Consider the following 25,988-nt stretch of genomic DNA (forward strand, 5'->3'; position numbering starts at 1 on the left):
GATTAAGTTTTAATTTAGTCGTGTCTGGATACAGCAGGGCGCCACTGTTAATATCTTCATAGAGCCTTTCATCGGTTAACACAAAGTTTTGACCACAACCAAATGTTTCGAGTGCTTTAAATAAAAAGTAATGATGGTCAACTACATAAAAGCTTTATCAAAGTCAAGAAAAACAAGAAAATCTTTGTCACTGTTGTCAGAATAAATCAAGAACCAGTCTTATAATGGAACTGATGTGTTTCACCGGGAATCTCTTCAACAACATTTTAAACCTTCTATCTAGTATCCACCTATGAAATAATCGATAGTAAAACGTGTAATAGGTCTCCAGTTTTCTAATAATAGGTGATTTTCTTTCAGGTTGAAGAATTAAAGTTATAATATCCTGTTGCATAATTGTGGACATTTCTTTTCTATCGATACATTCCCTGAACAAGTCTACAATGACTGTTGGAGCTATTTATTAGTCTTTGAGTATTTTCTGAATATTTCCTAATTTATTTTTTGCTTGTATTATTTCATATAGTGTTTATTTTGTTTAGATTTATTATTTGTTTATTTTGCATGTTTGGTTTGGGTAATTGGCACGTTATTTTCTGTTAGGCTTGATTTTGTAGAGTTAATTAGCGCCACGTGCACCTGGAGCTTATTTAGGGAGGTTGCAGGTCGAGGATCAGCGTGCACCTGGGTGGGGCTCTGGTTTTTTACCAGAGCAAGAGAAGCAGCAGGAAGTGATTGATCCAATTGTTTGCTTTCCTTGGAGAATAAATCATGATAAACCTACAGCAATTTTGTTGGACTATGATTTCTTTTGCCTGCGTAAACCACAACCTGGTGCTTCAGTGGCAGTTTGAAGTTTGAGTTTTGATTTTTGTTGCATTTTAGACAAATAGCCACTAGAGTGACGCCTCAAAAATGCGAATAAAATTTTCCTGAAAATTCGTCACTGCCCGGGAATTTACCTTTTTCCATTGACTGAATTTCCTCTGAAACTGATGGGTCGTTCACAATTTGGTTTAAAATGTTCTGAAATGGTTGGTGTAACTTTTTTTTTATAGATTCAATGAATTGATGACTCGTATTGATGTTGGAATTTGACTAGTATTGTTTTCTCATAAAATGAATCGACAAATTTTGAAATTCCCAAATGATAATTGATGATGTTCTTTTTATTCTGCATTGCAGAAATATTGCTTCTGTTCATTTCTCAGTTGTGCTCTTGACCCTTTAAAGGCCCCTTTTGCCATGTTAATATATCCATTGTCTGTTTCCTCTCTTTTCAACTCAGTTTTCTTTGCCCTCTGACAGACTATATTTCTTCAGCCATATTATTTAATAAATCATTATTTAGTTCCAGAAACCATCCAGATTTCCCTGTTTGTGTTTAGTGCCTTCAAACTGAATCGTAATTAACTTATGATCAGATAATGGAGCAAAAACATGTGAACATGTAAACATGAAGATTAAATAAATCACAGGTCGATTCTCGGTTGTAAGGATCTACTTGTGTTCCTGCAGGTGAACTCAGTATTGACCTGCAGTATTCAGTATTCATTATTCACATCAGTTTTTTTTTTTTTTTACTTAATTACAAATAAGAAATGTTTATCAGTGATCAATATTCACTCAGAGGTGCAGGGATATTTTTGGCATATTTTGGTGTTGTAGTGAGCGATACTGTCCACAGGGGGGGCCTCCTCCGAGTGAGACCGCTTCAATATTTATTGATTTATTTCAGGTTTGTGACATTTACAAGTTGCTGTTGTGTATCTGTATTGATTTTAGTTTAAATGTCATTACATTTTATTCATCAGGGAGTTTCCGGGTTATTTTTACTTCGATTGCCAAAGTTGCAGGTTCGAGTTTCATTATTGGTAAAAATCCAACGAATACTTTTGTGATTTCTTGATGCTTTCTTGATGCTGAGTCCTCATACAATCTCTTCCTTTGCTTGAGTGTTAATCAGAGGCAGAGCGCGGGTCTCAGCACAGAGGGGGCGGAGCATTCTCGGGCCCTTATGACAGTAATTTTACCATTTAAACAATACCTCATCATCCTACCATCAAACAACACGCTAATGCTCACTTTTATTGAGCCAAGCAAACCTATATGCCTCAGAAAGCAGAATAAAGTCACAAACCAGTTCACAAACTTGTTCTGAAGAACAAATACACATATGCACGGAGACACACACACACACACACATACAAACAAATGCAGCCTGACAGCTGTCAATCTCAGAGCGTCCGCTGTCCATGGTGCTGAAAGCTCAGATAAAAAGTCAGTGCTAAATAAGTGCTGGGTTTTAGACCACCTGACCTATTCTTCCCCAAAGATGGAGTCGGATTAAGTCCCTTGGTGTTCTCTGAACAATTGTCTTCAATTGTCTCTTGAAAGTAGAAAGGGACTCGGCACAACGCACAGAGTTTGGTAGTTTGTTCCACCATTTGGGAACATCAGAGGAGAAGAGTCTGGCTGGAGGTTCAGAGCCGTGCTGGGCTGGAAGCACCAGGCGTCTCTCACATGCAGAGCGAAGAGGGCGTGAAGGAGAGTAGACCTGGATCAGGGAATCCAGGCAGGCCGGAGCCTTTCTTGTAAGTGTTTTGCATCTATTCAGATAGATATAGACACAGCTATCTATATCTTTTGGAATTCACCTATATTAGAAAAAAATGTACTCGGCGGTCTCTTGTAGTTGAAAGCAACACAAGGCACATTGAAATATCCAGGTGTTTAAGACCACAACACTCTGATAAAGATAATATTTTTGAAGGTTTCACTGACTCACCAGTGGCTCCGATGTTAGGTTTTGGGTAGTACCGCTAGCGGCTAGCATAATGTTTAGCATACTGTTGAACTTCCCTCCAAAGAGTTCAGATCAAGTGCAAAAGAAAAAAACTGGTTCATGCCGCACAGCCAATCAGCGCTGGCTTACAGCTCTGATGCGTTCATGGACAGTCGTAATGTAAGAATTGGCAAATTGGAGCCCACACTCATATGCATATACCTTCTCGCACACATTGCATATTTTATTATAATAAATTATTTCCGATTAAATGTGAACACATCACATGAAACAGGGCCCAATGACCTTGTGGGCCCTGGGGCGACCGCCCCCTTGCCCCCACTCTGGCTCCGCTACAGGTGTTAATGTTGGAGTTATAAAAGTTGTAAAACCACTCTAACAGTTAATGTAACGTGTTACTAGAAACATGTAGAAACCACATGTTTAATTAAAGAGAAAGGTGTTAAAGGTTGAAATCACTAAAAACATTGCTTCAATGTCCTTGTGGCAATTGTTTAGTTTTTTTTTTCTCTTTTCCTGTTTCTGTAAATATTTAACCTTAATTTTTTATCCAGTTGCTTTCTTGTGAATCATCGGAAGAACTGCAATCGGCACAAAGACTAAAAAATGGTGATGATAGATGAATCTAGTTAGCTGATACAGTTCAACATGTTTTCAGAAAAATTTTATAAGAGTTTGAAAGAAACCCCATTCAATTCGGGAAGTTGGTAGAGCTTATAGATTTGACTTAATGGGGAAAATATCACATTTGAAAAACAAGTGGAAAATAATTCAGTCTCAAGAATGATGACATTGTCTGCGTCTAGATGTCCGATTCTCTGAAAATAGGTAATTTTATAACTTGATTTTTTTTCTCTCTATTGAAATATTTGATGTGCTACTATTATGTAAAAACCGGGATTTTTATATTATTTATATGTTAAAAATTTCCATTGCATTTTGTGTTGATTAAATCTTGCGTCAGAGTTCATTGAAATAATAATATAGGAGTTTTTTGCTGATTGTTTGTTTTTGTTTTTTGTTTTTTTTTGTTTTTTTTTTTTTTTTTTTTTGTTTTGTTTTGTTTTGTTTTGCTTAGAGACGAGTGAGGTATGTTGCAGTTCCCAGATCTGGCCAGTAGATGTCAGTGCAGCATCAAGTTTAGACGAGCCCGGAGAGAGCCCAGCTTCCAGGTGGAGAGATAAACCTGAGCGTTTGTTTTTGTTTTACATCCTGTGCAGAACTGACATTTTACAAAGCTTGTAAACTCATGTTTACATCAAACTGATGTAAAATCAAAATAAAAATAAAAATGTAATCAGAAGCTATCTGCGGGATGAATTCTATCTATCTGTCTATCTATGGCACAGTTTCTTCTGTCTGTCCAGACGAAACTGTGCCATAGATAGATAGATAGATAGATAGATAGATAGATAGATAGATAGATAGATAGATAGATAGATAGATAGATAGATAGAGGAGGAGGCGCGGTCGCATGAAGCCGCATCAAAGCGTAAACATGTGAGCGCGCATTTGGAGGCGCATCTGGCGCGCGTCTGCGCCTCTCCCCCTCTCACCGGACGGACGCGCGCTCGCGGAGAAGATGCGTGCGTCTGTGCGCGGCCCCGCTGGCCCATCCTCCTCCTCCTCCTCCTCCTCCTCCTCCTTCCTCCCTCACAGAAACCCGCAGCTCTGCCACAACAATGTCGGGGTTTGACGCGTAGCCGCCGCCGCCGCCGCGCTTCGCGCTCCGCGCTCCGCGTCGCTCCTCCGGTTCTCACCGCGGCGCCTTCGGGTTTGTTCCCCGGCGAAGATGGCGACCGGGGCAGGCTGGCAGCCTGCGTACAGCACCTCGACCAGCAGCACCAAGTACACCCCCTCTCCGTCCTCCTCCAGCATGTTTTACGACGGGGGCTTGACGCTGGAATACACTCAAGACCTGCATCTGAAGATGAGCAAGAAGATCGCGCAGCTGACCAAGGTGCGTGCGCGATGGATGGATGAATGAATGAATGAATGAATGAATGAATGAAACGACGCGGTTAATTGATAGTAGCTGGATGTGCTTGTTGCCGATGTGGCACGGGATGCGGTGTAAACATGATGATGGAGAGGGAGCGCGGTGCTGTGTTTTTTTTTTTTTTTTCCCCTCATGTTTTCTTGCATCTCTTTCTTTTTGCATCCTAATCCTGTCATCTCCCTGCAGGGTTCAGAGGTCACCGGTTAATCAAACGCCTCGTACTTGCTTCTGATTCCATCTCCCTAAGAAAGAGTTGAATCCTCCTGTGGTTGTCACACTTGCAAAACAAAAAGAACACACACAAAAAAAGAAAAGGAGGCTGTGTTTCATGAGCGATTACACTGATGCCCAGAGGAATGTGTTCATGCCCTCACCCTCCGCCACACCACTGCTTAACCTGCATGTGGTGGGATTTTGTGCGCCTGTGCCATCCGCTGGGCTCGGGCAAGTTATGTAATCTCGTCGGGATGCAGGGGTTTGGCACAGCCTTTGTCGTCCACCTGACATCACTGAGGGATACAGTGGGATGTGCAGTAGTAGGAAATCTAACGTGGCGCCTCCGCCGAGGCTTTTGTGCCACTGCTGAACAGGAATGAAAAAATGTAAATAAACACAAGTAGGATGAGGATGTTTTTACATAACGCTGATCGGATCCCCGCCGTGCAGTCGCATAAGCTGCACTAATATCCAGATAGATTGGAAATGTGGATTAAGAAGCCAGTGTTTCGGGGGTTGGTTGGTGTGTTTGCAGTAGGTGACGACACTGACAGATAGTGGTGGTCGATGCCAGACATTTAACACTTGAATGGCCACCGATTCGGGGTCACTGTGCAGGTCGGATGTGTTTTTCCTTCGTGTTTACATGAGATTTGTTTTCTCATCTGTCTCCCGGCTTGTTCTTGTATTAAATGCATATTATTATTTGTAGGCGCCCGGCCAGCGCGGCAGCAGGAAACACAGTGCAGCAGAGGCGTAAAGGTCCTTAAGTTTCATTGTGAAACTGTGGTGGGACTAATTGGAGGAGTGTGGGCCGTCACAGTGTCTGTAATTAACGTGAAGCACAGCGCCGAGCAGCGTGGAACTCCTCTGCGGTTTCATTATATTCAATCCACTATAATCACATCTTGTTTGTGATGTTGAGGTTTCTTTTCTTAAAGGCCACCCAGGGGTCAGATTTTGCATGAGCTTATACTTTAATCACATTTGAGGTGAGTTTGACAGATCCCTTTTTTTTCCCCAGGATCTGTGAAGTAAATCGATGCAAAGTGAGAGAACTAATTCTTAAACACCCCCGGGAGGACGACCGGGGCCGCTGTAGTTGAAACGTGAGGTCTTCCTGTAGCACAGAGTGCTGCTTCCGCCGCCGCATAATGAGACGAACAAACATCAGAGAAAGAGAAAGAAACTGTCCACTGTTACGTAACGGCCTTTGTCTTTGAGATGTTACATGTAAATAACTGCATGGGACGAGCGATCAGCTGCAGCCCGGCTGCCTTTAAGCTGCTGCTGCTGCAGTCAAACTCAGGCCTTTGTTTGATCTGGAAATTGGATTGAAAGTTGAATTCATGTCTGGATGCTGTCCTCGTGTGTGTGTGTCTCTGCTGGTTGTGTTTCTGTAATTTCGAGGGGAGCAAAATACATATGACTGCTTTGTTCTTCATGATTACTGCATATTCTCCACGCCGCTCTTTAGTTTCACACCTTGAGCTACAACCTTGCAGGCGCTGCACCGCTTCCCATCATGCAGCAGTGGTTTCAGAATGGAATCCACGCTGAAAGGATGTGAGAGGGTCTCTGGAGTGGCGGAGGATCTCTCAGGGCCTGCGATCGCTGCGAAAGAACCACTGAAAACAGCCTCTTTTTTTTCCCTTTATTTTTAACCCTCGGCAGAGCTGCTGCAGCAGCAGGGAGTCCCAGCGTCGGCTCCGGGGTTCAGATCCACTCTTGGTGGACGGGGTGACTCCTTCAGATCAGATCCGACTCGCATCTTATTCCCTCCTCTGTTTACGTTCACGTGCGTTCAGCTGGGAGACGCTCCTTTTCAGGCTGCGGCCTGCTTTGATGCCTATCACAGAAGCACAGTGTTTGTGTTTCTTTATCACAGGCCCGGTGTTGCTCGGGGAGGTGGGCGTGTGTGTGTGTGTGTGTGCGTGCTACGTGTCCTTGGAGCGTGGAAGCAGGGCAGAAACAACACGAACAGATGCGAAGTGCCTTTTTAAATGAGGGCAAAGTAAACAAAGCGCGCGTTGCCGCTTTCGCGTCTCGGACTAAAAGCTCCCGACGTCGAGGGATCCCGTTAAGACTACAGCACCTCCGAGATTCAGGCTTTCATTAAGCCTTTAATTAGTGAATATGATGGTAATCCTCTGGAAATGATGGGCGCGCGGCAGCACAGTTTTGTTCCAGTCAAAACGCTGCAGTCGTTCCCCCTTCAGACTACCGCGATCGATGGCGATCGACTCGGGCCTCAGATTGTCCTTTCGGCCGTAGTTCCTCGTCCGTCCTGCACCCAGCAGCTCTCTCTATTTGACAGTGGGATGATGAAAGGGCTCTGGCCGTAAATCCGGCTGATAATTGGCCTTTCGATGGGAATTCTGTATCGGCCAGTCATTTCTCCACCTCTGTAATGACGGACACAGTGCAGTTCCATCGATTCCTCGCCGGCTGGGGAGAGATGGGCTCAGCTTAATGACGCAGCGTAATGAGATTCATCTGGGCTGTTTTAATTTCTTCCACTCTGACGGCAGTAGAATTGACTGAACTCGATTTCTATTATCGTTGCATTAAAATTTCAACGGCCGAATCCGTGTAAAGATGAGCCTCGGATTTGTGAATCTGAGCCAATAAGTGGAAACTCTCACCGAAGGTGGAAACCTGTGGCGTCTGACATCAAGCAGATTCAATAGAATATGTGTAAATTATGCTTTGGAATTCCAGGGGGGCTCATTATAACTGAATGGCGGGCTGCAGCTGGCGCTGGTTTGGACGCTTCTGCTTTAATGTGTTGCTTAATTGACAGAACAGCAAAAAAAAAAAAAAAAATTAACATTGCACTGAGATTCTCTTCAATGCATTGCAGATTTATTGTTATTGAAATGTTAGCATGCTCGAAGGAGCAGCTGAGCTGCACGAAATGATGGGGTTTTTTTTCTGCACCGAGTTGAACCAGCGGCTCACTGTATTCACAACGCCGAATGTTGCAACACATTGAGGCCAATAAGAGGATAAAAATATGCGCTCCTGTTTTTGGGTTTCTGGTTATGTCATCTAGATCACACTGTGGTTTCAGACGGAAACCGAGGACAGTAGCGAGAAGATGTGTGTGTGTGTGTGTGTGTGTGTGTGTGTGTGTGTGTGTGTGTGTGACTGAGGTCGCTGTCGACTGTTGTGTTGCCTTCAGGCTTGTTTTGATTGGAGCCCGAGGCCAGAAAACTCCTTTGTGAAACCCCCAGCAGAGGAAAGAAAAAAAAAAAAAAGAAGAAGACAGAAGCTATTTGCTCTCACGCTCTCTCTCGCTCCTTTCTCTCTCATCGTAACACCTGTCATGTCGGCACGTGCTTCACTTTCATGTGAGAGAGAGAAAAAAAAAAAAAGGAGCACACTGCAAGTGTGTACCGGTTCAAACTGAAGTATGAAGCTGTGCGATGAGTTCTGCCAGGTGGTCTTAATGTTCTGGCCGATGAGTGTCCTCTTCTTGACGGGCCCTGTGACCACGCTGCCGTGCCGCCGGGATCAATTATTGATCGGGAATCGTGCTGATTCACCTTCATTTATCATTTATTAACAGTCCAAGCTGCTTCTCGTCATCGCGGCCTGTCACCCGCGGACATTTTTAGCCCGGCGGTTGTATCGTGGAAGATTATTTATGGAAAGCAAGTTTCACGGTGGGAAAGAGTGGCGACGGCACAAAGGGAGCGAGAGAGAGAGGATACGGGAGGAGGAGAACAAGGAGACGGGGGGAGATGAAAGCAGCAGGCAACGCCGGCGTCATTAAAATAATCATGTATAATTAAAGGAGCCGTTCCATGGCTGACTTACTGCTGGGAATCAAACAGGGAGGATGAAACCTGTCTCACACTCATCCACACACACACACGGCTGACTTCTATAGTCATGAACAAGCCTGAACGGAGCTGCAGGTGCTTTAAACAAACCCAAGATCGGCCACGTTTCTGGACGGTCGTCCCGCTGAAACTCACAGCTGGGCCGAGAGCGAAGGGCCTGTTCGGTCCACAGTGAGGCAGAGCGCCGTGCCTTTCAGGAGAATTGGATTCCACTGTACCGTGGAGTTAATTGAAGAGAGGAAGCGAGCCGAAGTGTCACTGCCGGGGTTATTGCTAAGTGAGCTCTGCACTGCGAGGTACGCGTGTATCACAGCGGCGATTTCACGTCCTGTCAGTTCCAGCGAACAGCCCGATCTAAGGATGTCAGGAAGTTGCAATTAAACGTAAATCTGTGTGGATTTTATCCAAACATAAAGGCCGTGTGTCTGGACCTGTAAGGTGTAATCCAGAAGCCCACGCCTGAACGTTCGCTGCTCTCTGGTGGCCTCAATTTGCCGAAGCTTAGCCTTCTTTAAATCTACTTCCAGCTCATACAAAACCCGCTTAAACCCTCGGCGGAGAGGCCGAGCATGACTGACGAGACGCTAGATCCTTACGAGGAGCCGGGAGAAGGATTAAAGTATCTTTCCTATCAATATTGTGCACCCGAAGACATGCGATTGTGTGTCTCGGCTGAGTAATCCCGGTTCGCAGACGGTTAACAGGAGCTTTGTCGCGTGTGGTTTCTCCCGTCAGGTCATCTACGCTCTCAACACCAAGAACGACGAGCACGAGGAGGAGATCGAGTCTCTGAAAGAGGCCCACGAGGACGAGGTACGGACGTGTCAGGGAATGATTTTTAATACAGATCTAGAATGCCCGCAGACATCTTTCACTGTTTAACTCCTTAAAACATGGCAGCAGTGTTTGTGCCGGCGCGCGTGTTCCTCCCAACTCTGCGGACGGGGATTTCCTCTTTATTTCTTGCGCTTTCCTCCCGGTTCAGGTCCAACACATCGTGACAGAAACAAGAGACAAGATCATGCAGTACAAGAGCAAGATGGCGGACGAGGCGGACCTGAGGCGGCGGCTCGCCAGTCTGGAGGAATCCGTGGAGCTCCACGAGCACATGAAGAGACAGGTCAGGCGCCTCTCGTTCCGTCTTCACGCTCACGCCGGCGTCTGCCATCCCATAATGAAATGCAGCCTTTTCTGTTTTTGTTTTGTTTTTTTCCCGCTGTGTTTGCCGCCGTCAGGCTCTGGCTGAGTTCGAGATGTACCGGCAGAGGATGGAGGACTCTCAGCTGTGCACCGAGGCCCAGCACACACAGAGAGTGGTGTCAATGAGCCGGGAGGTGAGGCTTCAACACACACGCACACACACACACACTCACACACACACACACACACTCCTCCACTCTCGGCGTCACTTAGGAGTGAGAAATGTAGGTTTTTTTACTTGGGAATGTGCATTTCTTAACGATATGATCACTAAACACATTGGATAACATTTAGTAGTAGCATTTTATTGATAGCACACAAAACTGGAGCCAAATTGTGCTCTTCATACCTGTCGAAGAGCTGTGAAATCTGTCGTGAATTGGCTTTCTTCTGAATATACTGGGATGTCCTTTTTTTTTCTCCACTCATGAGTAGGAATGGGAGTCGAGAACCGGTACTTAATGTTTCAATTCTTTGGAATCATTTGCCAATTTTGCTGGCGACTCCAGCGAACGCCGTGCAACATTGACGCTCCGTGAGTGACGATGTCGTTCACCAGCGCAGTTTGGTCACGTGTCAGGAAAAACTGTGACGACAACACTTTCGGAGTGGATTTTTCACCAAAGGGAGGGAAAAACATGTGCACATTTAGCATGCTAGCTAACTAACTTAACACCGCCTACCATGTTAGCATCATTTAACCTCATCGTAAAACCTTCTATTACTAAGTGTTAACGTTAAATGAATGCCTCTTTGTGCATTTTTCCAAAGGAGAATCGAAAAATAGAATCAGAATCGTGAAACTCTCCATCAGTTCCATCCCTACTCATGAGATGCAGACGGAAGCTGCGTCTACGTTTCTGACTCAGTATTGCCGTCTCTTGCTCAGCGCCACAGACCAGTGGAACTCTCGCAGCTTTTTAAAAAAAACACTTGTAGCGTGCCAGCTGCCAGTTTTCAGCTCTTTACATCCAAAATGGAAAAATGTGAAGTACTCTTCTTCGCTTGAACTTGGATTCCAGGTCACTTTAGCCGCCCAAAATTTCACTCAGCACTGAGCTGACGGCCCAGAGTCTGAGGCTGCTGTCAGCTCGCATTGGGCTGATCACTGTAAACGTTGAATCTTAACTTTGAACACTTTCCTGAGCAGTTTCCACTGCTTATGTTATGAATCTGGAACCGTAGGGAGTGCACACGATGCATGCCGTGCTTTCATTTAATGGCCGTGCCCCCTCCTGGGAGAGTTAACCGCTCTGCCGGTTTAGAGGAAAAGGTGTTGTACAAGGTGCTATATTGCTTATTTGCACACCAATTACCCATGGCTTTTGGATGTTTTTTTTAGAAGATTTGTTCTCCGAAGCAAGTCTTCACTGTGAAGCAGCAACATCTGAGCGATGTTACGGCTTTACACGTGTCCATAAAGCATCGAAAACAGCAAAAAAAGAGCGGGAGTGAATATAACTGCCACATCCGTCATTCCACCTCATGCATCCTGTCACACTCTCACAGTCTGATCCGCTTGTGTCTGATGACAGTGGGCATAAAGGAACATGCGAATTGGATCCTGGTGGCTGAATAAAGCTCAGTTCATTATCACCCGCGCGTGTTGGGAGTCGGCCTCGTCTTCCTCTCTGCCACTGCCGTCCAAAGAGCCGCTTCCCGCATCACATCACATCACCAGCTGCATTTTTTTCTATATTATTTTTTTCCCCCAACTGCCTCATGTTTCTGGATGCAACAGGGAAGGTGGGGGGGGGGGGTGTAGAAGCTGCGTGTAGCCCCCAGCGCCGGGAACAATCCAACCAGACTAGACTATGTTTCGTGGTCTCAATAGGTGGAGGAGATGCGTCGGGATTTTGAGGAGAAGCTGCGGGCGTTCAGCCAGTCTCAGGCCCAGTTTGAGGCGGAAAAGCGGCGGGCGCTGGAGGAGCTGAAGGTCACCCACCGCCAGGAGGTGGAGGAACTCCTCAACAACCAGCAGAACCAAAGCGCCAGCTCCACCGAAGACCAGGAGAAGCTGGCCAAGCTTCATAGACAAGAGGTGGGGGATTAGTGTGTCAGAGGAGCGAACGTTCGGACCGGACACTGCAGCATGTCAGTTAGTGCTCTCGAGGAAAGCTCAAACGGCAAGTCACCGGAGTAATTTCTTGTTGGATAGTTTTGTCGGTGCGGTTGGTTTTTCGAGCACAATGTTAACTTGAAGTTGTAAATATTCTGGAAAGCGACCATCGTTGCATGTCATCCCCTTTTGTTCTTCCCATTTTTTTCGTCTCAGTTATAAAATAATCCGAAAAAAGAAAAACCCTGAGCCTCGATGTTTTTTTCGGTAACGCTGATTTCCTGAAAACCGTTGTGTTGTGTAGGTGGAGGCGCTGATGGAGCGGGTGGAGGAGCTGACCAAGGACAAGGTCCGCCTGGTGGAGGAGTACGAGGCCAAGCTGGCCAAAGCTCAGGAGTATTACGAGCGAGAGCTGGAGGCCATGAGGAGGACGCACCAGCTCACCACCGAGAACCTGCTGGCCTGGAAGAGGACCGAGGTGAGAGCGCAGAACACACACACACACACACACACGTAAACAAAACCCTGCAACGGGAGCGTTAAAACTCTGCTCCGGTTTCTGCAGGTGGAGCTCCGTAAGGAATTCCAGGCTCAGGAAGCGGCGCTGCAGCGGTCACTGTCCAAGCTGAGGAGCGAGCTCCAGAAAGCTCAGGAGGAGGCCCGAGAGAACCGGGACAAGACCAACAGGCTGCAGACGTCGCTGGCCAACGCCGAGGGGACCATCAAGGTGCCTGAACGAATCTCTGCTTGTTTTAAATCCATCAAGAGATCGCTGTGCTGCCGCTGGACTCTCCCTGTTGTTGCAGTGTTTCTCTGAAAGTGAAAATAAAAGGAAAGCCTGCCTTTTGGTTAAATTTGAGCAGAAAGTGGGCTAATGCTAAATCGAACGAAAAACAGTGACTGAAGACAAAGAAAAGTAAAAGCCCGAGGGGTGAAACAGTTTTCAAGAATCTCTGAGTGGTGGGAAGTGTAATGTACTGTGCACTGATAGTCCTTCAGGCAGATTTGGAGGAGCAGGAACAGCTTGATGGCTTTATGCGAGTCTGTGCTGCAGCTTTAAAAAGGACCGCATGGCTCGCGTGCGCTAACTGCGCATGTTTGTGGGCGCCGCAGAACCTGCACAAGCAGCTGGAGGAGGCCATCCAGGACGGAGAGATCTGGGTGATGCAGCTGAAGGACACCGAGTACGAACTGGAGGGAAGCAGAGAGCGAGTGCAACAGCAGGCCACCGAAATCCTCCACAAAGCCAGTGAGACTCGTTTTTACACATTTGGACGCCACTCGTGTTTGCTGACATTTTATTTTAATTATTGAACTCATTTTGGAAAGTGTTTTTTCTGCATTTAACGCATCCGATGTAGTTTTTTTCATCTCCATCCTCAAAGAGCAGCACTCTGCTGAATAATACCTTAAAATAAAGTCGCCAAGCAAAAGTCGCGGTGAGCCAGGTGACAAAATGCATCTCACCCCAGTCAGGCCGAGCCGGTTTGCACTTTCACCGGTCAGAAGTCACATTAGCAAACAAGCAGAAATCAGTCAATCTGACAGTCCACGTCTTCTAACATCCCGATCGCTTGCTGTGTGATCTTCCTTGTTTTCAGGCCAGATCGGTTCCCTGCAGGCCACGCAGATGGCCCACGAGGCCACCATCAGAAACCTGGACCAGGAGCAGAGCCGCCTGAAGGAGAAGATCAACCGGCTGGAGGAGGAGCGGCAGGCTCTGCTCAACCAGAGCCAGGCGGCCAGCGACCAGCACAAGCAGCAAGTGCTCAAGCTGGAGCAGGTGCCGATTGAACCTCCGCCGCCGCGCGTTATCGCCCGGCCCGGCCTCATCTCCCCTCTTCCTCCCCCCCTGTCAGTCCCTGCGGGAGGAGCACCAGAGCTACGAGAAGGAGCTGTCCAGGCTGAGGGTGCACTACGAGGAGGAGACGCTCCGCTTCAAGGAGGCGCAGGTCCGAGCGCTGGAGGAGCTGGAGGAGAAGCACCGCGCCATGAAGGAGGAGGCCCAGCAGGAGAAGGAGGAGGAGAAGAAGCTCCTCGTGACGGTCAGTTCAACTGTCCCGGCTGATCTTGGATTGCAGAAATCCGTCCCCATGCTCAGGGAGAACATGCAAACTCAAGTATTTAAAGAACATTAAAAGTTAAAAAAAGAACATTTTTTTGGTAAATCCTGTGTTTTCCTCTCAAGTGTCTTCCCCTCGAGGGGTTTTTCACCCTGAAAGCAATTAAACTCCCTCCTGGGAGGAAACGGCCTCAGCCGCTAAAGAAAAATACATCTCGGTGAAACAAGCATCCCTCTCGACTGACTGCTCGTCTTTAATTAGGTCAGCATTAAGACCGAGACGTGAAAACAACATCGCTCTCTGCCTGCATTTCCGCTCTGTTATCCACGAGGTTTTTCTTTTCTTTTTCTTTTCTTTTCCGCTCTCCTCTCCTCCGAGTTCAAAAGCAGGACGTGAAAGGAATACAGACCCGATCAGATTGCGCAGGGCGAATCAATCTAACCTGAATTATTTACCTCAACGGCGTCACATTAGCCACTTTCACTAGTCCGTCTCGATGCCGCCGTGCAGCCGAGGAAAAGAAAAGTTGTTCTTTGAAGGGAAGATCAAGGAACATCTTCCCTGTTTTGCACATTTGCGAGTGAATTGTCACCTTTTTTTTTTTTTTTGTGGAAACCGTAAAACAAATGAAAACAAAGTTATTTTTATCTGGTTATTGTTTCGAGGGCTTGTTTTTGCTTCACGGTCGGCTTCGCGCTCTTCATTCACGCTCGTGTGGCTCCACCTGCACTTCGCGTGTCGTCAATTAGCGGCGAGGAGGAGGAGGAGAAGGCCTGCTCCACATGCGGGCGGCTCGGCAGCTGTTCTCTCCAAACCGAACGCACACCGTCTCCTCCTGTCGAACTCTTTTTCTCCGTCCCATTGGTTGAATTGCGTTGATAGTAAATCCTTCCTCCATGCCGAGGGACGACATGGGGATCGACGGAGTGAAGCGTTACGTAAGCCTCTTCATGTTTACATGAAATTCTATTATTATTTGGGGGAAAATCAAAGAAGAATTGAGTTTTTTTTTAATGGTAAACATGAAATTAGTGCCAGTGGAGCCATACTAACAGGCGTACAGGTCTGAATAGAAGAGAGAGCCTCTCCGAGGAGGAATTCAAAGTGGCCCGGAAAGGATTTGACGGATTATAGAAGCCGGTTGGTGTGACGAGGTGGCCTCTTAAGTGTGAATGACAACTCACGTGGCCCGGCGCCATCCGCCAGCCTGCCGCCCGGGCGCACGACGCCTCCAGTATGTCGCAGCTCACGGCGCTCCTCTCTTCTCCCTCTCCAGAAAATGAGTCAGGAGTTTGAGATCAAGCGGCTGTCCCTGGAGGAGCAGCGGGACCGTCTGCAGCAGCAGCTGGACAACCTGAAGGAGGAGCTGTCCGCCAAGCTCAACATGGCCAACCAGGAAGTACGTCGCCCGCGTCCCAGCCGCCGGCTTCGCCGTCTGAGATGTGGCGCTGACGCGTGCCCCCCCCCCGCCCGCCTCTTTCAGGTGTCCCACCTCCAGGAGCTGGTGAGGGAGGGGGAGCAGAACCTGGGCTCGGCTCAGACGCAGATCAACTGTCTGAAGGAAACTCAGGAAAAGCTCAAGATCGAGCTGGACGCCACCAGAGCGCGGGTCCGAGAGACCAGCAACCTGCTGACCGACCTCCAGGTGAGGGCGGAGCCGCGATCCGGGCCAATCAGCTGGATCGTTTTATTTTGTGGGATTGTTTCATGTGAGCACATCAAAAAAAAAGAAGTGCTGAAATGTGTAGCTTTCAGCCCGAGCAGAGCCAGCTGAGCCGTGACTCAGCTGTTAGCGCCAAAAAGTGGCTTTGACTCACACAGCGTAGGTGGGTGAGGGTTTTTTTTTTTTTTTTTTTGGGTACCTCTTCCCACCACTTTTCCTCAACATTTCAAACCCGTAGCGTTTCAGCTTCGGCAGGTCAGAAAGTCAAAGCAACCAAAAGTTGAGCGGGAAAAGTTGCGGCGAGGCTTGAGAGCAGGAAGAGCGCTCTGTGAGCAGGAAACCGGCGAACTGAGAAACAAGCGCGGCGCTGGAGGCCAGCTGTGAGATAATGATGATGAGGCCATTATGAGTGGAGAGGTCCTGCGTTTGAAAAGAGCCCTGCTGGAGCCGGAGAGGCGGGAGAACGTCTTCCCATCCAGCCAGAGCTTCGTCTTACGCTGAATAATAAGCTGTAACGTAATAAACAGACACTAAAAAAAATGTATATTTTAATAAATTACCAATATCTCGATCATAATAGTTCAAAGCTTCACATCATTTCATGATCACAACACCAAAAAGTCATGATATTTTAGATTATTATGAATTAAATCCCAGTAATTTATATATATATATATATATATATATATATATATATATATATATATATATATATATATATTATATATATATATACATATATACAGTATGAGTGAAATGCATCAGCTGCAAAGCCTTAAATGAATGAGATGAATGGAAAAAAAGAAGACAGAAGGAGGGATATAATAGAGAGCAAATGTAGAAAGAGAGAGAGAGAGAGAACATGAAGAGCAATAATTAGATGCAATTACAGCTCTTGGCTTTCCCACCAGCGCCCGGGCTCTACATAAAGAGAAAAGGGGGGATTTAGCCGGTTAAAAAAGCCGAGCCCAGCGTCGGATCGGATCGTGTATTCCCACCGAGCTCGTCGCAGGAGAGGCGCGAGCACAAATCCAGCTCCGCAGCAAATTTAGCCCCGCTATTGTTTAGCTGGGAATGAACCTCTGAGTAGCTTAGGACTTTTTTCTTTAAATAAAAAAAAAGAAAAGGCCACTAACAAGAAGACTTAAAAGTTCAGTGGAGTTTTAAAACTTTTCAAGGGAAACACCAGAGCTAAATACTGAGGCTCTCGTCTTCAGTTTGAGGTGCAACATGACTGTTTTACGTAGTTGGTGCTTTTTTTTTTTCCTGTTTCTCGTTCATTTTTGGAGGATTAAGCTGTACCAACCATAAATTAACTATTTCTTTTCTTTTTTTTTTTTTCGTGGGAGTTCCTCCCACCAGCTGGGCACTGCTAAATATTTCAAGGCATCCAGCTTTTCAGCCGAGCTGACTCAGCAAAAACCGTTCGACGCAGCGAAAACATCAAGTCCTGTTTCATAATGTATGATGGAGGCGATGAAGAGCTCACCGATGTATTGATCTAACGCCGTAACAACGTGTGGATTACTCCCAAAGCCTTGTTATTGTCGACGTGGAAGTGAAAACCGTTCCAGATCCAGTTCAGGCCAAGCAGCTGCAGACCTTGAAATGCTGTAACATCATGTTTTATATATAAGTCCCGGGGACAATTTACTGCTGAGCCAGTCGTTTTTTACTTGCAAGTTTCTCCTGGTAATATTTGGAGTTTTCCCCTCATTAACTAGTGAATAACTGTCCCGACTTATCATTTTACACGCCGCCGCACAATCAAACAAATGAAACATTCCCGGTTCGACGTCCGGCACTATAAATATCAAAGCCCCTGGATTAAACCGCGGCCGTCCCTAAAACAGCTGATATAATCTGCCCCGTTTTTTTTTACAAGCGATCCCACCTGTTTGAGGAGGAATCTCGCTGGATGTTGTTCTGTTGTCGTTCACACACGTGTATTGTGGGTAAAACGTGTGTCCGCAGGAGGAGATCGAGACCCAGAAGCAGCAGCACGAGGCCCGGGTGATGTCCATCAGGACGGAGGAGAAGCAGAAGATGGACAAGATGGCGGACGACCTGGACCAGAAGTGGAGAGACGCGCTGCGGTGTGTGGAAACACGGGCGTTGCGGATTCGCTCCGCCGCCGCCCGCGCGTCGTCGCCCACCGCTGACGTTGTTCGACGCCCCCGCAGGGAGGAGGTGCGCCTGCTGAAGGAGGAGCTGACGGAGGAGTACGACGCCGACAAGCAGGCGGCGCTGACGCAGCTGTCGCAGCAGAAGGAGCTGGAGATGATGGCGGCCCGGGAGGGCTGGCAGAGGAAGGTGGAGGACCTGCTGGAGCAGGTAGAGCCCGCCGTCACCGTCCTTCTGAACCGGTTTCCAACCCGATCAGACCGGCTTGCCAGGATTTTCAGATGGAAACAGGAACGCCTCACTCGTGACCTTTAACCCCCTCCTCCACCCCCGCCGCCGCTGGGAACTCGCCGTGATTGGCAGCGCTGTCAGATGTCGGAACGCCAGAGACGGGCCCGAAGCGAAAATAGCGCCTGTCCGAGGAGAGATAGGACGAGCGCGGCTCGCTCGCTCCCCTCGCAGCTGTGCGAATGTGATTACCAGAAACAAGCGCCGCACCTGCTTTACAATTCCCACAAACCCCAGCGCCACAATAAATTGGTATGAAAAGACCAAAGGATTTAACTTTTTTTTTTCTCTCTCTCTCTCTCTCTTGCTGTTATTTTCGTCCGGTTCCTCTGTTCATCGCCAACAGCGGCGCTTCTTGTTTTTAATTAGTTTCTCCCGGAGCGCCGTGTTCCGCAGCCACGTGGCCCCGGCATGCATACGCGTTACTTTACGTGGACGTTTTGAAAGGAATCCTCCGGAATAGAACTAACTGCGCGGCGTTTTTTTCCCAGGTCAGAGAGGAAGCCGAGACGCCTGTCGACTTCCACTGGCGCGGCGGTCCGTGCCGAGCACGCCGCCGCCTCTGGGTAATTCCGAGCTCCGCTGAGTCACGGCTAGAAACCTCAAAGACGCTCGTCCCTAATTTTTTGCCAAGAGACGCCCGGTGGCCCCAGATAAACACTTTGTGACGGGCTTGGCGACCGTTCAGGCGTCCCGACGGCCAAATCTGCGACGGAAGCAGCTCGCTCGGAATCGTTTTGTTCAAGAGGATCAGATTCACACCAACTTCTTTATTTTATTTATTTATTATGCTAAATCCTGGCTTGATGCACCCATGTAATGTGTTTAATGTTTAATCCTTTTTAATGTGTCGGCTCACTGGAAACTGATAGAAACTCAGATTCATCAAGCGGTGAAGGAAGCCAGCAATTCAGAGATCTTATAAAACAAGTCCACGAGTTGCAAATTGTTCCACCATCTGTAAAGCTGCATTTAGTCCTTTTCTTTCTTTTAAGAGCACAAATCAAACAGATCCATCCAGAGTGAGCCTGGCTAGAGACGTCTGAGCTATCTCTGTCTTGCAGCTTCCATCTGCGTGCAGATGATTAATATTGATGCACGTGCGTCGCTGCTTTCACGTGGACGTTGCGGCCACTTCCATTCGTAGAAAACGCATATGTGCGCCTCCTCCGGCTCGCTTCTGCGAAGACGAGCGAGAAGCCAGGTATTAGCTCACTGATCTGTGCCGTCCTGACCCACTTCCGTCTCTCGGACGCGGCGCATCGCTTCACGTCGCAAACGTCACGCCGCGATCGAAGCCGGCGAGCGACAGCGAAAAGACTCCGCCGCCACGCATCAGTGCCCTCGCATCTATCTCTCTATGTCCATCTATCAAAATGAGCTCTTTTCTTTCCATCTAATTCAAAATGACTGGTTTTTTTGCCATCATGGCTAAATTTAGTCGTTTTCAGCCCTTTTTTTTTTTTTTTTAATCAGATCTCAGGTTTGACTTGAAGAGGAGTGATTTGCACGCTGAAGTAAGCCACGTTTGTTTGGCTTTTTGAGATAAATACGGCTAAATTTGCCCCAGATGGCCAGACTAAGCCTCTCGCAAGGGATGGACATGACATGTGCTGCTAAAGCAAAAGGAATTATGTACTCAGAAGGAATGAAGAGTGTGTGTTTTTGTGTGTGTGTGTGTGTGTGTGTGTGTGTGTGTGTGTGTGTGTGTGTTGTCTGTCGTTATCTGTAATGACTTTTTCCTCATTAAGATGTTTCCATTACAAGGGTGTATCCCTGGGCTGTGTCTCTTTAAAGCACACACACGTGTGTGTGACTGCTTTGTGGTGCATCGGTACGACCAGACAGGAAGGAGGATGAGCTGCAGAGGTCATCCGTCTGCCCTTACCGACGCAGAAATGTCTGAACTCCATCCCGGCCCCTGCTCCTCATCCTCTGGTTTTAAATCCATCTTACCTTCCAGTTGCTAATGTCGAACCTCTACAGCGGCTAAATCCTGCCGGGGGGGGGGGGTGGGATTTAGAGCCGGAGGAAGAGTGGCGTGTGTGTGAAGGGCCAGAGCCGAATGTCTGATCGAGGCCCGCCGCTCTAATGTTTCCAATATCCCCCTCAAAACAAAGCCGTGTTGTGAACGCCGGCGTCTTCCCGGCTGCTGTCAGTCCTGTCAGCTCGTCGAGATGAGCAGCGAAAGCTCCCCAGCGTGTGCCGAGTGTTGATATCACCACCAGTGGGAAGTTGTCAGGAAAAAAAAAAAGAAAAAAAAATCTCTCAGGATTCAGAAACTGTGTTGGTGTGAGGATTACAGAGTGAAAGACAGACGGGAGAAGACAAGAAGAGCGCGGCGGTGTTTTTCAATGTTGACCTAATTAAAGGAATGCGTTCAGTTCTGTGCAGATATGCGGTCCTGCGGTGAAACGGGGTGTGTGCAGGGCACGCTGACCGGTCTGTCTCTATCTGGCAGATCTCCTTGCTGAAGCAGTCCCTGGAGCTGCAGCTGTCTCAGTCGCAGTCGGCCCTGCAGCAGCTGCAGTCTCAGTTCAACCAGGAGAGGGAGCTGCTGAGCCAGCAGCTCAAAGGTGAGCCCCTGGCGGGAAATCGAAAACGGGACGTGAAGCGTGTTTGAATAATAAATGATGATATTTGATCTTAGTGTCAGTCACAAGGTGGTGAAACTCTTTATTAAATTTATGGAAAATATGACTGCAGGGGAGGAGATAGATATTAAAGTGTTTGGGACCGAGGACAGAGCCCTGTGGAACACCAGATGGATGGAACTGATTTTATCCAAATGAATTGAGTGCGATTTGAAGCAGGCTCCAGTTTGAGGCATCGAGACAGTTAACAGCTGATAATGTGCCTGCACTTCATGTAAAACACACATTTTCATTCAAGACATTTGTTTTGCAAGGACTTTTACATTTAAAGCAGAAACAGTAGTTTGAATTTAGTTCATGACCTAAATTAAATGAGTAATTATTTCTGTGTTGGTGCTTTATTTACATATTTTATCTTGTGTATTATAGCTAAACAAGTTGTAGATGATTCACACAACGAGGCTGATTAAAGTCCTCCTGATCATTTTGTAAACATTTCCAGTCCATTCACCTGCGCATGGCTGTGTTTTACTGCAAACCGGAAAATAGCTGTGTTGTATTAAAGGAAAATGAAGATTAATGAGTGTGTCTGCGATGCAGAGATGCAGAGGGAGCACCAGAGGAGGGAGCACCGGCTGCAGGAGGCTCACTGCTGCGCCCTCAGCACCATGGAGGAGGCCAGGCAGCACCAGATCAGAGTACGACTCCCAACATTTCCCTTATCTTTGCTGCTGCATCGACGACGCGCTGCTTCGTGCGGCGTTTACTCATTTGTCAGACCTCCTGCTGACAGACAAGTGTTGTGACTGAGGCAGAAATGTGCACAGGCCGTAAATCGAGAGTGAAATTGTGACAGTTCAGCGTGAAGAAGGAATGGAGATCTTCAGCCTCATAACTGGATTTGCTGCGAGTCTTATTATGCAGAAGTCATTTCCTCCTGAGAGGAAACTCTGGGGAGTGAGATAGCGGAGCTGCGCTTCTTTTTTTGGCCCGGTCCGTTCGACCGTGAGCAACACTAAAGAATACAAAGAGGCGTTGGGGTTGTTTTTGTTGTTGTTAGTTTTAATTTAATGATGCGATTCTATTGAGAAGATTCATGAAGCCACCGAATCACCAGACGATTCATCCTTTTGAATTCTGCCTACTTCCTTGTTAAATGGTTTTGAAAATGAGCCGCGATGATAACGGCCTATTGTTGAGTTTATGTGCAGGCAGAGACCTCTGGTGGTTTTTTTTACAGCCTGGCTGAGCTAATCGGCCCCGAGGGGACCCGACAGCCGGCTTTTTGTGGCCGTATTTTTGAACCCGTCCCGACCTCCTTGCAGGCCCTGGAGGAGCGTCTGAAGCAGGAGCAGAGGGAGGAGGTCCACGCCCTGAAGGAGGCCCACAGGAGGACCCTGGACATCCTGAGGCAGCAGTCGGACCAGGAGCTGCAGACGCTGCGCTTCGAGCTGGAGGACGAGGGCAAAGCCAAGCTGGGTAAAACGCCGCAGACCCTCCGCTTCGGCTTCCTCTCGTGAGGCATTCAGTGACCGCCGCTCTCCTCCCGACAGCCTCCCTCCGGGCGGAGCTGAACCACCTCCACGCCACGGCGATAGAGCACCTGAAGCAGATCCACCTCAAGGAGCACACGGCAGCCAAACGGGAGCTGGAGAACGCCATGGAGCACAGCCACAAGCAGGTCCGTCTCTTTTCCGCCCCCCTCTTCCCTCCGTCCCGTCTGGCGAGCCGAGGATCCACCTCTTTCTTTGTCGTGTCTCTTCAAGGAGCAAGAGCTGCTGGTGCGCATCTCCGACCTGCAGGCGGAGGTGTGCTCCCGCTGCAACCGCATCACCGACCTGGACCACGAGATCCACTCCCTGAACGAGACCATCGACACGCTGACCCGCGAGCTGGAGCTGAAGGGCAAGGAGGTGCTGCGGGTTCGCAGCGAAGCCAACCATCAGATCAGGTACGACGACGAGACGCAGAGTTCCCGCAGCTCTGTTAGTGTCTCGGTTCAGTGCGTTTCGCCGCTAGTCTCGCACAAAAAGGATGTGAATGTGTGGAAGGTGATATTACGTTGACCTAATGTTGCGTTTATTCACTAGGTCTGTCTGTCTCTGCTGCAGAGCCCATGAGCAGGACCTCGCCAAGAGACACGAGCGGGAGATGGGGGAGCTGAGCGTCGTCCACCACCGGGAGACGCAGATCATGCTGGCCGACTTCAACAAGGCGCAGGAGGTCCTCAAAGACAAGATCTCTGCCCTGCAGATCCTGTGAGTAACCGCCTCGCTCTTCGCGCTCCTCGCCGGCGTTCCCTCAACCGAGACGCCGTCTCGTTCCAGACTGGAGGGCACCGAGGAGAAGCTCCGCAACAGAGAGAGTCGACCCGAAGACCTGCACATCATCGCCGAGCTCAGGGAGATGGTCACCGAGCGAGAAGCCCTGGTCAAGAAGCTGGTGGTGGGTTTATAGAAGACACTGCGGCGATCCGACCGGCGGATTTCATCTCATTCTTTCCTTCTTTTTTTGTCAGGACGACAAGAAGTTCTACCAGCTGGAGTTGGTCAACAGAGAGACGGGCTTCAACAAGGTCTTCAACTCCAGCGCCAACGTCGGTGTCATCAACCCTCTGATTAAGGTGAGCCTCTCCTCCCTCTCAGCGCTCAGCTGACCCGCTTTGTTTCCAGCTGCCGGACGAAGATATTGATCATCATCGGAGGTGATGGATTTAATCCCTGCGTCTGTCTTCTGCTCAAGCTGATCTACAGCTCGGAAGATTGGAGCATTTGTAAAACATGCGCTGGAGCTTATTTGGATTTTCTTTGTTTTTTCTGTTTTGTCACATCTCCATTCTCCCGCTCGCTGGTTTGTGTGAACGCAGTGAGTCACGGAGTCTCGCCGTCTTGTGTGTGCTCAGCTGTCACGGCCGCGGTTTGATGCAGCCGTCGGAAAACAATCGGGTTTGATTTCAGCTTCATGATATCGGTTCATCATCTCCTCCTCCTCCTCCTCCTCCTCCTCCTCCTCCTCATGTTAGGTAACATCCTTCATTTCTGTCTCGGAGCGCCGGTGTGTGTGGGACGGAGGGAAAACAGTCCAACTCTGGCGATCCTGAGAAAGCCAGCGCGGTGGTCTAACCCCTCACCCTGTGTGTGTGTGTGTGTGTGTGTGTGTGTGTGTGTGTCGATAGTCCAAACCCGAGCAGCACTCCAGCAGCTTTCCGAGCCACTCGGCTCTGCACTTCGTCCTGAGCCACGGAGGAGGGAGCCGGGAGGCGGAGGAGGAGCGCGGGCCCCCCCACTCCCTCCTCCAGCGCTCCCTCCCCCGGCTCAAGAGGGCCCTCCCCCTGTTCGGTTCCCTCCCTCCGTTACGCCTCTCCCAGCGGCCCCCTCCCCCCGCCCCTCCCCCTTCCCCCCGCCCCCAGGAAGCCCCGGTGCAGCTTCAGTGCCTTCAGAGGAGGTGAGAGACCATCCTCGCCCCCCCCACCCGTCGTCTGCTGCCCCCCCTCCCCACCCCCACCACCCCTCACCTCACCCACGCTCCGCAGAGTTCATGAAGACGGATGGAGAGCTGCGTCTTCACGTCTCCTTCCAAACGCAAAAGATTTCTGAGAAATGACGCTTTTTTTTTTTTGTGCATAATTCTCATTTTCTTCAACCAGCTGCTGTTTTTTTTTTTTTTTTTTTTTTTTTTTACCCTGAAATCTGTTCGATAATGTCGGATTTTTTAATCAGCGGCGACAGATTTAAAGTCTTTAATGTTCATTCGGGCCGGCGCCAGCTCCACATCGATCTTTTCCTTTCTCAGCAGGCTCAGTTTCGTTCCAGTAAATCACAGTCGATACACCAAAATAATCAACACATACTAATCCCATTATGCTTTAATGTCACAGTTTTTTTTTGTTTTTTTTTCATTTCCCTTCCCTAAAACCTCAGAATACCAAAAACTTTTCAGATCAGTCTCAGAGGGACTTTGAGTTTGCGGCACCGAACGATCGCGGACGTTGACAAAGGTCTCGGAGGTCTTCGAAGCCGCGCGCAGCTTTTAAACGTCTCGCGCTCGTCCCTTCTCATGAACCGCAGACCGACTTTGATGCAGAAAGAAAAGCACGGCGAGGATAGACACTGGAAACGCACCCGGCCCTGCATGCTCTGGATGATCCACCTGATTGCAGTGGCTCCACAGGTTTGCTTTGAATGGGCGTCACCAGGAAGCTCTGAAGCTTCCCCACGTCACTGGATGTACGTATGTGTGGAGTACGACGTTTAAAGGTACCATATGTAATATTTCAGTTCAAGCAAATCGAATAATCTCTGCAGGACTGAACTCTTTACCGCCCGCAGGGATTGATAAATGAGACCTGGAGTCTTTTAATTTTTAATTTTGCTTCCTTCCTTTTGATTTTTTTAATTCTAAAGTGGGTTTAAAACGAGACGCATTGACCCTTCGGCCACCATCACAGCGACTCGCAGCTGCCACCTAGTGCACAAACATGGTAGCGCGCACGTTCAATATTCATGTGGTGCCTTTAATGTTTGTAGTTTGCGGTTCAGTCCAGCTCCTGTGTTCGCTGATGTCTTGAAGTCTGGGGGGATGAACAGGCTGGATTTTGGACATCAAACTGTTTTCCACCGAGCACTCGCTGGCTTTCTTTTCAGTCACCGAAGAAAACAAAAAAAAAACTGCATCAGATTACACTCGTGTGTCGCCTCGCGTGTTTCCCAGCCTTCCTCTAATCTCTTTGTCGTTTTAACGGAGCCCGTGTGTTTTTCCCTCTCTCACTTCAGCCTTCCTGAAGGCAGCGCCGCCACGCCGCCGGACCCCAGGGGGATGGAGGCGGGAAAAAGCAAAGCTACAAAAGAAGAAAAAGAAGAGGAGCTGTACGCTCAGTACTTCACTTTCTGACCGGCAAAAAAAAACTAAACAAAACAAAACAAAAAAAAAAAAAAATGGCAAAAACATCCCAATTCTGTCAAAAAAAAAAAAAAAGAAGTACTGGGACAGAGAGCTAAAGTTGGACAGCGATCAAACCACAGGTTTTGAGAATCATGAATATCAAACATCCACAGATTTCCACTGAGGGCTTCCACGTGTGGCGAGCGCCGTGTCGTCCGACCCGTCAGACGCCGCGTGTTTGTCTCAT

The 25,988-nt window shown here is 48.2% G+C and overlaps 1 protein-coding gene across 2 annotated transcripts; it reads left to right on the forward strand.

Annotated features, from left to right (window-relative positions):
• Positions 1–4,597: 4,597 nt before the first annotated feature.
• fam184aa (family with sequence similarity 184 member Aa) lies at positions 4,598–25,815 on the forward strand. 2 transcript variants are annotated; one of them, XM_030086269.1, is made up of 23 exons: positions 4,598–4,766; positions 9,605–9,682; positions 9,855–9,989; positions 10,105–10,203; positions 11,904–12,110; positions 12,433–12,606; positions 12,694–12,855; positions 13,242–13,377; positions 13,730–13,911; positions 13,988–14,173; positions 15,468–15,590; positions 15,675–15,836; positions 17,829–17,950; positions 18,038–18,188; positions 20,728–20,842; positions 21,461–21,558; positions 22,186–22,339; positions 22,414–22,541; positions 22,627–22,811; positions 22,951–23,118; positions 23,188–23,305; positions 23,379–23,483; positions 25,633–25,815. In XM_030086269.1, the coding sequence occupies exons 1-23, from the start codon at positions 4,599–4,601 to the stop codon at positions 25,639–25,641; spliced, it is 3,165 nt and encodes a 1,054-aa protein (XP_029942129.1). In that variant the 5' UTR covers position 4,598; the 3' UTR covers positions 25,642–25,815. The 2 variants fall into 2 exon arrangements, with proteins under 2 accessions (XP_029942129.1, XP_029942128.1); XM_030086268.1 differs by lacking the exon at positions 25,633–25,815 and having other exon boundaries at positions 22,972–23,118; positions 23,379–23,516.
• Positions 25,816–25,988: the final 173 nt, after the last annotated feature.

Source organism: Salarias fasciatus (genome assembly GCF_902148845.1).
Source record: "Salarias fasciatus chromosome 23 unlocalized genomic scaffold, fSalaFa1.1 super_scaffold_20, whole genome shotgun sequence".
NCBI lineage: Eukaryota > Metazoa > Chordata > Actinopteri > Blenniiformes > Blenniidae > Salarias > Salarias fasciatus.